The following is a 17,211-nucleotide window of genomic DNA, read 5'->3' on the forward strand; positions in this document are numbered from 1 at the left end:
ATAACAGAGGTGACAAGGAGTCACATTCTTTTAGATGGGTGTCATACGCTTAGAAAAGGAGGCCGTAATGAAAAGCCATGGGGCGCGATTTTTACGTGCCTAAGTACTAGAGATGTACATAATATTGAGATAGTTGCGTTGAAGCACGTTACCAAAAGAACGTCAAAGACGGCGCAAGCATTAGCAGATGAATTTTCGTTGTCCTACCTACGGAAAGCTTCACGTCATAGGAAGGTTTCGCTGAGGGGAGACTGTTACGGACAACGAACAATACAGTTAAGAAAGCCGACGAACGAAGCTGCCAGCCAGATGTTCTTCTAGGAAACGGTCGGCGGGACGCAGGTAGCGGAAAGGCCGGTCGGTCCCTTTGACCAGCGTGGTAGTTTTAGGTTTAGTTTAAGGCTATTATTTGTATAACGACCAGATAGATTTAAGCAGCCGTGCCGGACGGACGTTAGTCGTAAGCTTACTTCGCTGTATTATAATTGTATCACCATCACTAACGTTCGACCAATAAACGGTAACATTCATAACTCCACTCCACGAGTTTCATTTCAAGAATAGCGGCGGTGTTCAGATCGACACCGTACGCTTATAAGTATTATATTATGTAAATATGTATAATACTATAACGCCGAAGTGTTTAACATCACATGACTGCATATTGCTTAGTTCTCCAAAGAAATTAGTTAATTTTACATGGCCCTAAATAAATGTATCTTTAATTTAATTATAAAAAATATGGTAATTTGCACTATTTCTTCCGTGAAGGTAATGAGTTTGACACTTTAATGTTTTGCAGTCGAATTTACACAACATCACAAGCAATAAGAACAGAGGTATTATTACAACTTCAATGCACATAAATAAACGGTACAAAAGCTTTACTTGTAATATTTCCCTCTTTGTATAAAAAAGAATTAAAGTATTAAGTTTCGGTTATCGCCTTTGTCAGGTTTGTTTCCGTATTCGAGATAATAAATGCGACATTTTATAAAAGTAATAAGATAACCACAGCTGCATCTGTAAGTTCTACATAGAATAAAAATGACAATGGGCGTGTTTGGCCTAAGTAAGTACTTACTAAATTTAGTAAGTCACTTACTATGCTTACAAAATTTTCGGCCGGGACACAAAACTAACGCAGTAAGTATGGCTTAATATACGACGCCATTTTGCTTATTGTTGATGTAAACAAAACGGACAGGAACAGACCTGTCATTGTTCAGATACACATGCACTCAATATAATAAGCCAGTAAGTCTGTCCTGGCCGAAAAGCGCTACAGTCAGCTTGTAAGACTTTAATTTTTTTATGCTTACTGGCTTACTAAGTTTAGTAAGTACTTACTTCGGCCAAACACGCCCAATGACATAGAATTCATGTCATTGATCGAGATGAATTAATGTGTCAATTAAGTGAATTTAAAACATCAATTCATCTCCAAATAAATCTATTAAGACATGAATATTAAAACAATTACACAATAGTAAGTTTTTGACTGGAAATGTTTACACAAGACAAGTAAGTTAAAAAAATAACTTGCAAAAACTATTGTCTATATTTACATAAAAGAGAAAGTAACCTTATAATGTTTCTAAAATTTTGCTTAACCACTTGTACTATGGTAAGAGAGCGGTAAATCACACGAAAGTACGGATAAATTGAATAATTCTCTGAGACCTCGGCAACCAAGAGATGGGAAGGGAGATATAAGAACGACCCAGCAAGCAATGCAGCGGTAGTGCGGTGTAAGCGGTTCCGGGACAGGAATTTGTTGAGCCTGATGTACCTGGACATACTGTAGACCAACTCTATAATATTGTAATAGACTTAGTATTGTCTTTGATTAACATAACCTTTACACATTTAAAGAAAAACGCTTTTTACCGGATTAAAGTTATGTATTATTATAAATTTACAACTATTTGACATAATTTTAAATTTATCCGACGTTTCGCGTGCTTTACAGCGTGCGTGGTCACGGTGACTGAAGACAAAAGATGTTGAATGTCAAAAAGTATCCAAAAGGGACCAATATGTAATAGACTTCTTACTATATATTGGTCCCTTTTCTGCTTAATGAATTTCATACTTCTAAACCAAGTAGTAACATGAGAAGTTAAACTTGACTCAAAACTCGTTGACGGGCGTTACATTACATGTATCATAAAAGGTATCGTGTTCTCACGTATAAAACTTAATATTCCAGTAACTATTATTCTAAGAAAATTTTATGAACATTATTGTTTGTATAATTCGAAAAAAAATATTGCAGTCATCCGAGAGGCTATTTTGTATTACGGTCCAAAATTATGTATTCATATAGGTAACACAATGAACACTTATGAACGTCAAAAAAAAAGTGTATATGAAATGCTTCTAACTTTACATTTAGTGCCAGTTCTCAAATCAAGGGCGTACGGAAGGGAAGAACTGGCAATAAACTCTCCGCCACTTTAATCGCCATGTTTTTTTACACAACGATTGTAAGGAGCTGCAACCATTACACCATGTTCCACATGACATCTTAAGTAATTAATAATAACATTAATTTTAAAATAAAGACTTGTCCTCTATATTACTCGAAAAGAACTGGTTCGTGGTAACTTACATTCTTGAACTAGAGATTCTAACTCTATTTTCGTATAATCTTGATCATGCTAATTAGCTAGGTACTTCCTTCTATCTAAATAAATTATATGTAGTAAAACCTATATAATATACAAAGAAAAGAAAAATTACTAAAATTTCATTTATAAAACCTCAAAATGCTCGCGTTTTAGTTAACTAATGCTCGCCTTGAACAATTTTCAGGGTTCTTAACAAATGATAAGGTGATAAGACGTAAGCGTGTGTAATAACCTGAAAAACTAACCTTGATAGGAATCCAATTTTAACTCACTAAATACTTAACTTAAAATTCTAATTCACTACACGATAACTATAATATACACACCACAAGTTTTTTAATTATAAACGAAAAATTTACTTTCAAACATTCCTCAATATATCCTCGCCTCTCTTATCAGCTCGACTAACTTTTGATAAGTGGCAGGTACACTATCTATTAACTATCGAAATCTTTTATTTTTTTAGTCACGTGAATTATTCCGCCGTGTGTCTTTTCGCACGCTTCTCCTGTCACTGCTAACTTTGGCGAGGGAATGCCATACGTTGCGACAAGTGGGCGTGATAAGGTTTTTATTTCGGTTGTAAAAAGAGATTATTTTTATTCTTGACTAACATATGTTGAATAAAATACATAATTTTAAGTTTAACAATATGTAGTCAATTGAAGTTTCATATGCACAAATATAATATTAAAAATATAATAATAAAGAATAGCATTTAAAACAATTATAAAGTTGGTTAAACTATTCTGCAAAGTGCAAAGTACGGGTAAGGTTGCAATCATAGAGAATTTGAACATTTAAAAAGTTAATAAAATATGTACTGCTTAGTTTGACAGATAGTGCTCGCTAGAGTCGCTGTAAAATCTTTTTGAATGTTAGTATTTAGAAAGCTCAGAATCGAATTAAGCAACAAAAGGCGAAGTTGTCAGGATAACAATGCGTTTGCGCAACGCCGCCCACAGACGCCTTGGCACCTCTGTTCATTACAACTGTCACTAACCCTGCACCGACCTTGCTGGTTCATCCATTTATGATAGTCACATGGAAAGGTACAAAGGATTAATCAGATACATTTTTTATTCTTTATTTATAGTCTATGAACAAGTCGGGCTCGGTAGTTCTTTCGAGACGAACGGATGCATTGCACAAAACTGTAATTACGTCTCGTCTCGTTCTATGCAATTTACTAGATTGCATGAGACAACTCACAACACCTCGTTTGTAGCATTGATACATTCAAGTTTTTTTTTTCTATATAACTAGGTTCTCTTCTAGGTTCGTCTCTTTTATTTATTCTGGTTAAAATTTCTTTGATTAAAAATGTTCTCATAACGTATACGTAGGTATATATCCTGTCCTATAGAGTCAATATATAATCTTAATATATATAAATTACGTGTCACGTTGTTTGTCCGCTATGGATTCATAAACTACTGAACCGATTTCAATCAAATTTGCACACCGTGTGCGGTTTGATCTAACTTAAAAGATAGGATAGCTTACATCTCAATTTATACCCGCAATATTATTTTATTGCAAATTATTTGTTAATTATTTGACAGTCACAATTCTAACAGATGGCGCTGTGTTGAAAGTCATCAACGTTTCACATAAGCTACAATTTAATGACATTACCACCAAAAAAGCATGGTGGTCCCCATGACTGGGGTTCTCCTACCGTTTCCCTTGAATAGTTTACTACTATGTAATATAACAAAAACCTTAGCCACAGCAACGCTTGGCCGGTCTGCTAGTATATATATATATTGCAGCTAAGGCGTATGAAGTTACAATTTTGTTTTGTGTTGACGATGTTATGATAGGCATATCAGTGGCAACGCTAATGTATGATAATTAATGTATTAAATCAATATAACGCGTAGGAAGAGATTATCTAAACATATAAAAACCAACCCTTTATACGGATATAAGTTAGTTTATATTATGGATTTCATTTTTGCGAAAGCTCTCGTTCAACGATGCGGCTCAAATACTTCAAACAATAGATAAATACAACAGAAAAAAATCTTGTCTATACTTCATTTTCGCACCGAATTGTTGTATCAAAAAGCTAGCATAATTTGTAGATTTATGGCATTCCATAATACAGCCACTGATGTCACGTGGTTAGACTAGTCATTGAATAAATCAAATAACATTCAAGACGTGGGTGGTTATCAAATATTGAAGACAGGTACGGCTTCGAATTGGAACCAAGGAGGACAACAAGTCGAGCAAACAGTTTCTTAGTATATATGTTAACGTAAAATTGTAAAAACCGTTAGATTGTAATCTATCACGCGAGATTATAAACTGTCGAAAGATTGTGAACCTCAGCGTACTGCTTACAATTTAACGTATTATTATTCGGTAGATTGTACTACACTAACTTAGTTATCATTCAAACTTCTTTGGTCAATTACAGATTAATTTTACTTCCCAACAATTTCATATAACTACCGAATAATAATACCTTAAATTGTAAGCAGTTCGTCGAGGTTCACAATCTTTCGACAGTTTACAATCTCACGAGATATATTACAATCTAACGGTGTTTACAATTTTACGGTGACATATATACCATTACAGTATGATCAATAATGAGCATTTAAAACTTCTTTATTTGTGATTTAAATAACTTTTACAAAGCTCGTGTAGTCCAAAGACAAATGTATTAAGCTAGCTATTTATCATGTAAAAACCGACATTTCTATTTTTATAAGAAAGCAGGAAAAGGAACGCTTTAATTTTAAATTTAGAACTCTAATGCTATACTCGGGTGGCATTGCGTAGGTGAATGTTATACTATTTTTATTTTGTTTTAGTGTAAGTTTATAATTTAATTTAGTTATTATATACACATGTACTATGAATTTATTCATTGATGTACAATAAAATTTCAAATTGTTTACGTTTTTCGTCTTACAAAAAAGTACATATTGGGAAAAAGTATACATTTAAGTCTGTATATTATTAATTGAATTTCTCTACGGAAAATAAAGTTCTTTTTTTAAATTTATTGTTTTAATTATTGCAGATCCTATTCGTATACAGTGTCAATTCTCAGTTCGTCCTCAACGCTTCAATACATAAGACCTTAAGTATTAAGGTTAATAGTAAACAGAAAGCAAGTGCGATTAAAACACAAATGTATGGAAAGGCGTTGCGTCGGCGTTTCGGGTCAGACATTGGCCTAATTAGGGTCCTGTTTAGCTAACGATTTATATTGAAATCGGTACTTTATTACCGCTTATTGTATATGTACCTCTGTGGGATGTTTTACACAGAACAGAATTTTGGATTTGATTACCGAAACAATTATTGCTAGACTATATTGCTGTTACGTATGCTTCATGCTCTGTTGGCGGGTTACCTGAGAATCTAAAATAAGAATTATACTTATTTTAGATAAATTAAATAGAATTCGGAAACAAAAAAAATCTAAATATCCACTATTATATTTATTACCTACTTTGATTTTAACATTAAATTATTAATTTAACCCACTTATGTCGTCACGTTAATGTATGTATTAAAATTATTTTAGTCTATATAATATAAAAGAGTTATAAAGTTTAGCCAAGTGGTGAAATGTGTATGTAGTGATATAAACCAGAATTATGAGATTTCATATTTTCCTTTAAAAACGTTGTTATGGAACGACGGAAGTCGAGGTGATACGGGTGGAATTTCATATTTCGCCTCAACGTCCGACGATAAAACTCAGCTCCAAGCACGCTCAATGATAAAAGCGAAAGCGGTAGAAGATGCAGAAAGACGCAACTCTGCGCAACACCAAGGGGTTAAGCGCGGAAAGTGACTGACCGTCGACGATCCGAATGAAGCACATAAAGAATCCATTGGTGCAGAACTTATACAGATTATAACATATAAACTCTTTTGAAAAGAAAAGGGACATCTAAGGAAATTTACGTTTTAATGTCGATTTCAGTTAATTAAATGAAATGTAATTGTCTGACATAGTCGGTATACTTATAATCGTGTAAATTAATACGCGTTAAGTAAATTCTGGCAATTTTTTATAAACGTTGAACACGGCCAAACAATAAGTGACAACAGAGAATTTACTAATGTTTACTGTAAAATATAGTAATGATACAAAATACATACCCATTTTAATCCACATATTTCCAGTCACAATAGCACACTTGTCTCTTTTCACGTTCATTATAAACTGGTACGTCAATTTTCCGTCACAATTCACATATTAAAGTGGTTTCGAGTCTAAAATGGTAGAGGAAAATTTAATAATTTCCGATAACACAAAACAAGCTGTTAATTTGATAAGCGAACTCGAATAGGACAAATTAAATTAAAAATTATGTAGGAAATATTGCAATTAACTGCATCGTATCGATAAATCGCTGTTACTTTACTATAGGCCAATAGAACCAACAGCACTGCTAAGTTTTCTAAGATAAGGGAGTCATCTAATCTTAGAATAATATATTTATTATTTTAAGATTTATACAAATTATTTAATATATTCATATCATGCGGATTTTATTTTCAATTTAGCTGTTCATTGTTATTAATATTTTTTTTATTATCATACTACCTACTACATAAATACTTTACGGAACTAACCTAAAACTCTAACGTTTCAAAATCACAGTCCACAGTTACACTAAAACGAATGATAGAGCGACACCCTAATAAGTTATGAGCTCCAACAATGGAAATCGGGCGAAGCTAAGCGAAAAACAACTACATCGCGAAACTTTCACAAGATTGCCTACGGTTGCTCAGCACTACAAAATAAACTACCGTTGCTAAACGGAGCCTGAATTTTTTACTTTTTTTAGAAAACTGTTAGTTCGTCGAATAAAAGGTCGCATTATTCGTGAAAGGTATATTTTAAGAACTTAGCTAGTAGGCAAAATACGAAAATATACAACTGTTCAATCGGCAAGCATTCTTTAAAAAAATGTATAAACATTTTATAAGAACTTAAGGGAATTTTCAATATACCAAATATTGATTAACTTATGTACAATTAAATACAATACAAAACACATTTACAATAATAAAGTGTCAGCTCAGTTTAAAACAGCTCCTTCCTCTAACATTAAATTGCCTGTCTAGTTCTTTCTGACAATGGATGGTGCTAAAACTGTTATAAGTGTCCTTTTAAAAATGACAAGTGTCCTGTGAGCTATATTCTCTAACAATAGGAAAAGCACAATAACGCATTGTTCAGTATTCTAGTTAAATCTTAGAAACGTCTATTATTTCTTAGATCTTTGTAAAGTCTTGTATAAGGTTTCTTTGCGTCACAAATACCGGAATATTAAATCGACTTTGATAGTGATTAAGTCGAGGGTAAGTTGCTCTAATCTTTTATGTAAGACAAAACATTGTTTCGATTACCAATCTTTGCTATATAACTATTGTATTATCTAAAACTAAACTATTATTTTAAATTAGTATTTATTCTATTTCAGATTATTTGATTTAAAACAAAATGATTGGTCGTTATTATAACTACTTAAAAAATTGTATCAAATCTAAATAATCCTATCTAATAATTAATAATAATCTAATAATTCCAAGAAAAGTCCAACAAACCTAGCTAGTAATCATTATGAATTATGATGGACAGCAGATAATCAACAAATTGTTGGATATACGTTACAATAGCAAATAAAAAAACTGGTAGAGCCTGTTTCGTAACATGGAGAATGGTTTCTTATGGACATGTTTAATAATAAAAGAAATTTAGGATCCGGCCATACATAAATGGTATGATAAAATATTATATTTAGATCTCGTCCAGGAATAAAAGAGTTAATGCAGTTGCTTTATTTTCAGTACTACGTTTATCCCAAAATAATTACTTAGGAAATATTGTGTATTTTTAGCGACTAGCACATCATGATGTAAACAAAACCCTTGTACAATATTATATTGTTGCCCGTTGCACTGCGGTGCAGCCCGATCGATAACCGAACGCACGCAACGACAAAAAAAATGTTTCCCGCGTAATTACATGTCTAAACACCGCATATAATTTACAATTAAAACACCAAAACCACTTTGTTGCAATCCTAATTTCTATCACTTTTTAAATACGTAGTAATTCTAAATAGACGTGTCACATACTACGATTGTGGCGTAACTGAGCGACCGGCCGGCAAGGCGCACTCAAACTATAACCTAGCAAGTTGGAATAGGAGGGTGGGCGCCCGGCGTTTGTTCGAGACAGATGCTAGCCGCGCCGGGACGGGTTGGCCATTCATGCCGGTAGGGGATCGCACCGTGACGCAGCTTCCGCATTCATCCCGCCCCTCAACCGTAAACACCGCATACAACTATAATTATCTAATGTTACGTGCAGTAGAGTTTGGGAGTTTGAAACCCTGAAATTTTGAAGGGAAAACTGAAACGAGTTCACAGGGTACCTAATTCTTGAACATGTGTGTTCTGTATTGGGCGGCCTATTTAATAGTAATAAAACCAATGTTTAATTTCATACAAATTTTATTTAAATCAAAAAATAAAGACTACAATTATTCTTTACTTCATTACTAATATAGTTAAAATTTGTTTCAGCTTCACCCAAGGTTAGCGTACTATATCTAGTACATTCAAGGCCATCACACAAAAAATATCAAATACATACTCTTAAAACTTAACATTCAATCGCACCTTATCAAACAAAAATTGCATTCCTAATATTGTATGCAAATCCCATACTTTTAAGCTGTGTACGATATGTTATATAACAAGGTAAACAAAGAAAGCTTGAGAAACATTGCTCAAGTCGTTTTCTTGTTTCAATTACAATATAAAAATTTAGAAACAAACTTACATTTAAATTATGGGATTTCCACACTTACAAAAAAATTGCACACAAGTGCGTGGTAAAATCGCATTTACACAATTAGCTTAATAAATTATATTATACTCTTTAACAGTTTACACTGCATAAAATTTTATTTTTAATAAAAATACATAATATCTCATTTTATCAAACACCTTTACCTATGTATTTGTTTAAATCGGTAACAAATGAGGCACATGTCTTTATATATACAATTGTAAATAATGGACCTTAAACAAACAGCCAAATACTGAAATAAACCATTTTCGATACAAGCTGTACCTAAAAAGGAATATAATTTAATTGGCTCTTATGTTTTTGCTAAGTCTAAATCAATTTGAATCAGTGCAAATTTTTTACATAAAATTTTTATTGAATAAACGATTATGATTATATAACGGGTAATCAACAAAATAACGGTTTTTGGTTTACATAAATCAATGGTTTAATGATCACAATGCATTAGAGTAAATGATGGAGTAGTGAAAAATTTAGAGTAAGACAAAGCACCAAGAGTTAACGAAACATTGTAAGCAAATTATTATTAAGAAGGCTATGCAATAAAAACGACGCTTTGAAGATATTTTTTTTTAAATTTAAACTTATGTTAATTTATTTTAGAGTGAATCGTAAATATAAAATTTAATTTTGCCCTTATATAAAGATTCTAAAAGTAATTGCGTCGTTTACAGAAAATTTCTTTAACAACTGAGTACATTTACTAAATTATAATTCTTTTTCTAAAAGAATAACCTCATCCAATAATTACTTGCAAAGGAAAACACTAACAATATATTTATTTCCGCAATTTTTATAAAAATATTCATGATTATATAAAATATGTATGTATTTCCTTTATGACAGTACTGTTGTACAATATATAATTCCTGACGCATTCATTTTCTAGCTACATAATTAGCAATTCTCGATATTTATCAATATAAATATATTGGAGCCGGTCAACAATGTAGCCTCTGACTTTTCTATGAAAATTAAATTTTCACAATTTAAAGTTAAATGCAACACCACAGATCCTAGTATTAAATATAGATAAATAAATATGTATTCATTTGGGCTAACGTCGCCTGGTCCACGCTTTCGTCTTAACTATGTGATACATTTTTGTACTATTGTTTACGTTTACCGTCATATTACAATTAACGAAAGCGGCAATCGGTAGGAGACGACGGAGACGCCGCGAGGCGTTTCAAACTCGTTCGACCCCAACCGATCGAGCGCAAACTAGCGAAAAAATAAAAACAAAACAACAGAAATCTAACCGTATACGACGCAGTCATCTTTGGATACGCGAACCGCGAGAGGGCCGCGGGCCGCGACAGTCGATAGAGTACTTTGGCAGTACTGAAGGCACCGTTGTAACACACACAGGTAACTATCACTAACTATTTGACGAGTCTCCGCCGAAGGCGATTGCGCAGCGCCGGCGAGGGCGCCCAAGGTCCCGACGCGCGCTTACCTAGCACGCGGCCGCACTTGTCGGGCGCCGGCTTTTCTTCGCAGCGCGGTCTCTTGCCAGGGGGCTCGGCCTCGTTGCGGGAGCGCAGCGCACGCGGTCGAGCGTCGTCCGTGGTGGAGTGCACCTCGTGGTCACCGGCGCGTCGAGTGCGCGGGGGGCGCGGCGGGGGGGCGCGGTCGACGCGAGCGCGGCCTCGCCGGGGGGCGCCGAGGTTCTCCTTCGAGCGGGCGGGCGCCGCCGGGACCCGCCGCGACGGCCCCGGGGCGCGCGCGGAGTTTCCCGCCGCGGGAGGAACGCTCGTCGCGCGCGCTTCTTCGCTGGTGCTACCCGTCACTTTGGTATTAGAGCGCGTGGCTCGACGCTCGTCGGGCGGCTCGGGCGCGGCCGGCCTTCGCTCCCGTCGCGTGAGGATAACCACTCGCTCGGCGGGCCGGGCGGCGGGCGAGCGCAGCCTCGTGGCGGCCTGACGCGTCTGCGGCCGCTGCGGCTCGGGCTCGGGCTCGTGGTGCGAACGAAGCACGCGGTCATTGGGAGGGGTATCGCGCTTCAAATCCCGGAACCGTCGCCCCCGCGTTCGGGCAGGTCCCTCCGTGGGTGAACTGGACGACACTTCGTTAATTTGTATACTGACGTCGTCGGCTTCCGCAGGCGCGTCCCCGTTGGGAGTTTCCTCCGGAGGTAGGGATTGTCGGGGACCGGAGGGCGGCCGCTCCTCGGTTTTTACTTCCGGTATCGCGGTCGGTCCCGGGGAGGGTTCGCGGGTCTCCGAGGGATCTTTCGGGGTAGATTTTACTATTTCGTCATATACTTCAGATAAGGTGTTCACTACGCGACTTCGATTTAACAAACGCGCCATGAAATATGACTCAGCCGGATTACCGTAGTTCATTATTGTATCGCTCTCGCCTTCAGCGTGTGACACTTCCCGAGGGACCGTAAACCTACCGTCAATGGTGGCACAAGGGGGCAGCGGGGCTTTCTCGACGTCATTCGTGGAGGGGACCGGTTTGTCGACATCGGAGTAGCGCGTCATAATTGTGAGACCGTTTTGAGGGACTTTTGCGGGACTGTCTCCTTCTCCATTTTCAGGTTTTTCTTCAAGTTTTGTGGGGACGGTTTGAGAGGGTGTCGCGTGTGTTAGTGGCGACTGAGGCTTCTGCCCCGCCGTCCGGGAACGGAGAACGGCGGCGCGAGGTGGCCCCGGAGGGTCTAACATTAACGTCACAACTGAAGTATTGTCGGCCCTCATTCTAGTGTTAGACCATCTGAAAACATTTTTTTTAAATATAATCTAAATAAGAAATGTGCAATTACTCATTTGAGTACAAGCTAAAAATCCCATTTAACTAAGTTAAGGTTTTTTAACAACCAGATTTTGATGAAACAGCAAATAGTACTTTTTATTCCATATTAAAAACATGTTAATGCAAAAGAAACCTTTATTTAGAACATACAAGATTGAATAAACCTAGTGTAGTGAATATAAGTGCAAGTGCAGTGCATCTCAGACACACAAACATAGTGTCAAAACAATATAGAACACTAAGACTGTAAATGGACATTACCTTAGTTTAAGGTATTCACCAGTATTGTAGAGAATTAAGTCAACGTAATATTATTTATTAGCAATAATTGCAATTGTATAGGCTAGAATCTAAATTGTAATTTATGTAAAGTCACAATAATTAATTAATTTTGTATGAACTTTATTATAGGAAAAAATAAAAAAAGTAATATAAACAAAAAAGTGTATAATGTTTAGTAGTGTAGGTAGAACAATTTTTTAAAATCTATTAAGAAGTAAATGCTTACCTCTCCAGAGCATGATCTACAAGGCTTTTAGATGGATTTAGCCAATCCCGAGGTTGGTTCCCGCAGTTCACTAATGCGGCCTCATTGTGTTTCTCGGTAGCTTGTACTAAACTTACAGCACCTTCAGGGGATATCATGTTCCATAAACCATCAGTTCCAAATATAAGACATCTGAAAAGATTACATACAATTCTTAAATGTGGTAGAAATCCAGATGATTAAATTGATCTGTCAAAATCAGGCTATTTCCACCGTGGTGGCTAATCGATATTGAGACTGACCATCCACTTGGGACACCTTATATTTCATAAGTATCTGTTGAGCTAAATGTGTGCAACAAAGGAGCAGGACCACTGTCAGATAATTATAAAAGGCACAAAAGTGTTAAACACTGCCAATATCCAGATTTAGGGATATGACTTTTTTTATTAATTTCTAAGTTAATTCAGCAGTAAAGTACAATAAAAGAATTCAAAGCCATTTCCCATTGTTGAACAAACTTACACCACAACAATGTTAACTTTTACAGAATTTTTAAACAATTCAATAAACAGTCCTGTTAATTGAGTTTAATACTTATTATAATATATAACATTTATCTCAAATGCAAACTCCGTAAAACAACTTAGATGTCGCAGAACACTGAACTTGTCTTAACCTTGTCTTAACTTAGATGTTAAGACTATTCAACACAAAAAAACTATTCTGATGTTTCATGTACATAACAAGGCAACTGATTCATTTAATTAAAATAATGTATTTAAAAAAATATCTGAATCTCTCATAAGTATATTGTTATTATTATAATATAGAAAAACAATGTTCTTACCGAAACTTAGCAGGATCTATTGTCAAGACTCCAACATCTGGATCAGGACTAACAATAAATTCATCATTCTGTGGATTATAACTCCACAAATCACCCAATGACCTTGCCACAGCAAGAAATGGTATCTCATCCATCGGGGTGTTTTTCTTTATAGGTCCCTTGTGACCAGGTCTTGGTCTGTTCCATACTACTCTTGGCACTCCAGCTTTTGATACAACTTTTCCACCACATCTTTGGATTCTTTCAATCTCAATACTGGCTTCAGGTTTGTGGTCCAATGTTAAAGGTTTGGCTGCCCATTTTTCACAATCTTTAAGAGAATAAAATATATTCATTCTTATCCACATTTGGTAAATGGGTTAGTAAGAATTCAGACTAAGGTGCTATGTTTATATGGGTTATTAAACAAAAGTAGCTATGGCGGAGCATAGACAACATATCAATGCCTTAGGATGTAACATTACTCAATTTCAAACTAGACTTTGGTTGGTTTGCATTGTTGTCCATATACTGTAATGTATATTTCCATACATCAAACAATCTTTAACACCAGCAAATGTGCAGCCCCTCAACATCACTACAGAGTATACACTGCCTTTGTTAGCTTAAGAACACTAAACAAAACTTCTTTAAATAAAATTTTCTGTTATTTATTATGTTATAAAGTTTTATATATTATAATGTTATTACTTATTTGCCATTACAACAACACTAAAATACTTAAAAGTCTATTAATTTTATAACTTTATTTACTTATTATACTATAACCTAATTTTATAAAATTACTGAGATAGCTTACCATCTTTCTGATATCCAAGTACAATAGCTGAGTCTCCAACATGTCCTATATAAATTTTACCACGACGTATGAATGCAACACTAGCTGTTGTTCCTGCTGTACTAGGTAAACCAGTAACTGTTTTAGGCCACTTTTCTGGAAAGTATTAATTTTTAAATTAGTTTTTTCAAAAACATGAGTTTAAAACGGAAACCATTGTTTGTTTATTTTCTTTCAAGGAAAACAAATACTTGACTGTTATTAATTGGCAATACTTGACCTCATTTTTACTTCATAGATTTTGGTAAGAGGAAACATGAAACAACATAAAAATCAAAACTGGTAATACAGCTTTCACTTGAACAAAATCCCACACAAAATTCAAAACATGTGCAACAATATTTAGTAATAAATGCTGCAAACCAATATTATCTAATACCCAAAAACAAAGATCACCCATTTAAAAGCTTTTGTTGACTCAATGTCAAAGTACTTTATAAAAAATTATGATTTCAGCAAGGTCAAGTAAGGTTTCGTAGTACAATCACTCATATCTTCTACAAGGTTGATACATCGTCCTGAAAGATTATACAGTGTCTACATCTTGTACTTAAAGCTGGCTGTGATATTTACCTACTTCTTTCCACATGTTCAAGTGGGTCAACATGTAACCATTGCGAATTGCTTTGAGAACGTCCTCATCGTTATCAGACCAAAACTGGCGCTGCTTTACTATAGAATCCATTAAATGTTCTTTAGCAAATGCAGCAGCTTCGCCTCCACCATGACCATCGTATATGCCAAAAAATGCATACTCTAAATCCCTTTCATCTTCAGTTTGTTGATACGCAACGGAAAACAAATCCTCCATGTACTTTCTCCCGCCTTGGCTACAGTGGCCAGTAACGCGTAAATTAACACCAATTGACGCAGGCATTTTAATCACATATCAAGAAAACTTAACCACAGTACGAAACTAATTTATATAATTCCAAACGATTCCACATTTTGCATTTGCAATTAGGAGAGGTGCGAATGAAGCGAGACGTGAGCGAGACTGACGACAGGTCACGTGGACATATTGATTGCTACGCGTGCCCATCACTCTAAGGAGGTTTGTAATAGGTAAGAGTGAGATGAGTATATAATTGTCAGCACTAATAAAAATAGAAAAAAACAGACGCCATTATGTTTTCCGCCATTTTCGATGTCTTTCGAGAAAAACTTTAATAAAACTAAAGTTGAGAAATGACAATTATTTAAGAAATTAAGAATTAAATTAAAGTATTATCTTTTAAGTAAGCAATAAACATAGTTCCTTTGACATGAAAGCATAACTTATTAACTTAATTAAAATCAATTACTTTTTGACATATGACAATTGACGAACTGTTAATTGTTATTGTCACAGGCTACGAGACTATTATGAATTATCTCATAGATAATGGCAACTTGCAAAATCAGCAAATTCGTTGTGGTAAAATAATCCTTAACTCAAATAATATAGAGGTCCTATCTTATGAATTCTTTATACATAATCTGGTGCCCTAGTCTTACTAGTTTAACGCAAAAAATTATTGGCCACATACTATTCTAATTTTTAATGACTTTTTATTAAGATGCAAAAAGTGCAGATTCTGTTTTTGTAAGTAATTTGATGTCGATTCCACTTTCGTTAAATTAATTTAACTACGTAAATAATTTTGACAGATATTTAAATTCGTTATTTTTGATAAGACAGAGATTACAAACCTTTTTGGCCGGGCACATTTTTCATTAAATTTCAATACGAGTCTGAACATTTGGGTCTAAACATATTATTTGTCAGTGAATGTATATATATTATTAAGTGCGGTGTTTAATATAATATGTAGTATATAAGGTTTTCCATGATTATATCTAGATGGCGCTAGTTGTTACTTAAAACGCGCTATCGAAGTATGTTGTAACTTTCATATTGTCAGTTGGTAAGTGGATTGAATGAGGGAGAGAGAAAAAGTTTTGAGCTATTGAAGAAGTATCACTCAGACTACTCGCGGACTCATCAGCGAACTTGAATAGTTTTATCCAAGTTCCCTGATACATTACACACTAAACTGACTAAAGAATAAAATAAAGTTATTAGTTAATTCGATATAAGTATTGTTCGTGATATAGAAATATTTGTTATTTTTCAATTAGATCACTAGAGTAAGTAATATTTGGTTTTAACCTTATTGTAGGTAAAACATAAATATTACTTAGCATTTTATTTTTTATTGCCCTGAAATGGGTCACATTTGTCCCTTTTTCGCTGGAAAACTTTGTTAGTAGCACTAGTCATCACTTATGAAATGTCAGAATTCTAAGGAATGAAAAATCAGACTATAAGATACTTCTTCAAATGACGACGATGGCAATATCCTTCAAAATGAAATACTTGTGGTAAATTAGGTATTAATTATTTTGATAAGGCTACAATATCACTTTCTCCAAGTTCTTGTCGCCTCTGCGCAATTGTATGGCCGAAATATGAGATGATTTGTTTTCGACATAATACGGTAGACAGGCGAGTCCGTAGGCGGAGTTGAGACAGATCGATGTATTGGTGCACTACGTAGTCCACGCTATTCTTAACATTTACCTCCAGCACCACCGCTCAAAAGCATCAATCTTTTGCCTTTCTCGAGGCAGAATTGTCCACGTTTTTACTTCATATAGAAATATAACGAAAATACTTACTACGATACTTTTTGATAATTCCCCTTTTCTTCTAGATGTTGCTTAAACTTGCATCTTTAGCCATACCGTTTCGACTGTTCGGGACAGCGCTGCTGTCGTTAGGGATTCACAGTC

At 35.1% G+C, this 17,211-nt stretch overlaps 2 protein-coding genes across 3 annotated transcripts in view; both read right to left on the bottom strand.

Annotated features, from left to right (window-relative positions):
• Window positions 1–8,789, bottom strand: part of LOC125057548 (cytospin-A) — a 42,443-nt gene extending 33,654 nt beyond the window's left edge. The window contains exons 1-2 of one of the 2 annotated variants that reach the window (XM_047661325.1): window positions 8,673–8,789; window positions 6,768–6,881 (exon numbers count right to left, since the gene is read on the bottom strand). The gene's annotated coding sequence lies outside the window, so the exon portion shown is untranslated. Of the gene's footprint in view, window positions 1–2,878; window positions 3,090–6,767; window positions 6,882–8,672 lie in introns of those variants that run through there. The other variant, XM_047661332.1, reaches the window with a different exon arrangement.
• A 330-nt stretch (window positions 8,790–9,119) lies between these two features.
• Window positions 9,120–15,704, bottom strand: LOC125058801 (probable protein phosphatase 2C 71). The gene is made up of 5 exons (XM_047662955.1): window positions 15,010–15,704; window positions 14,398–14,532; window positions 13,599–13,908; window positions 12,770–12,940; window positions 9,120–12,222 (listed from the first exon to the last, which is right to left on the bottom strand). Exons 1-5 carry the CDS (start codon window positions 15,311–15,313, stop codon window positions 10,884–10,886), a joined length of 2,259 nt encoding a protein of 752 aa, XP_047518911.1. The 5' UTR covers window positions 15,314–15,704; the 3' UTR covers window positions 9,120–10,883.
• Between the last annotated feature and the right edge of the window lie 1,507 nt (window positions 15,705–17,211).

This window comes from Pieris napi, chromosome 2 (genome assembly GCF_905475465.1).
Source record: "Pieris napi chromosome 2, ilPieNapi1.2, whole genome shotgun sequence".
NCBI classification, from domain to species: Eukaryota; Metazoa; Arthropoda; class Insecta; order Lepidoptera; family Pieridae; genus Pieris; species Pieris napi.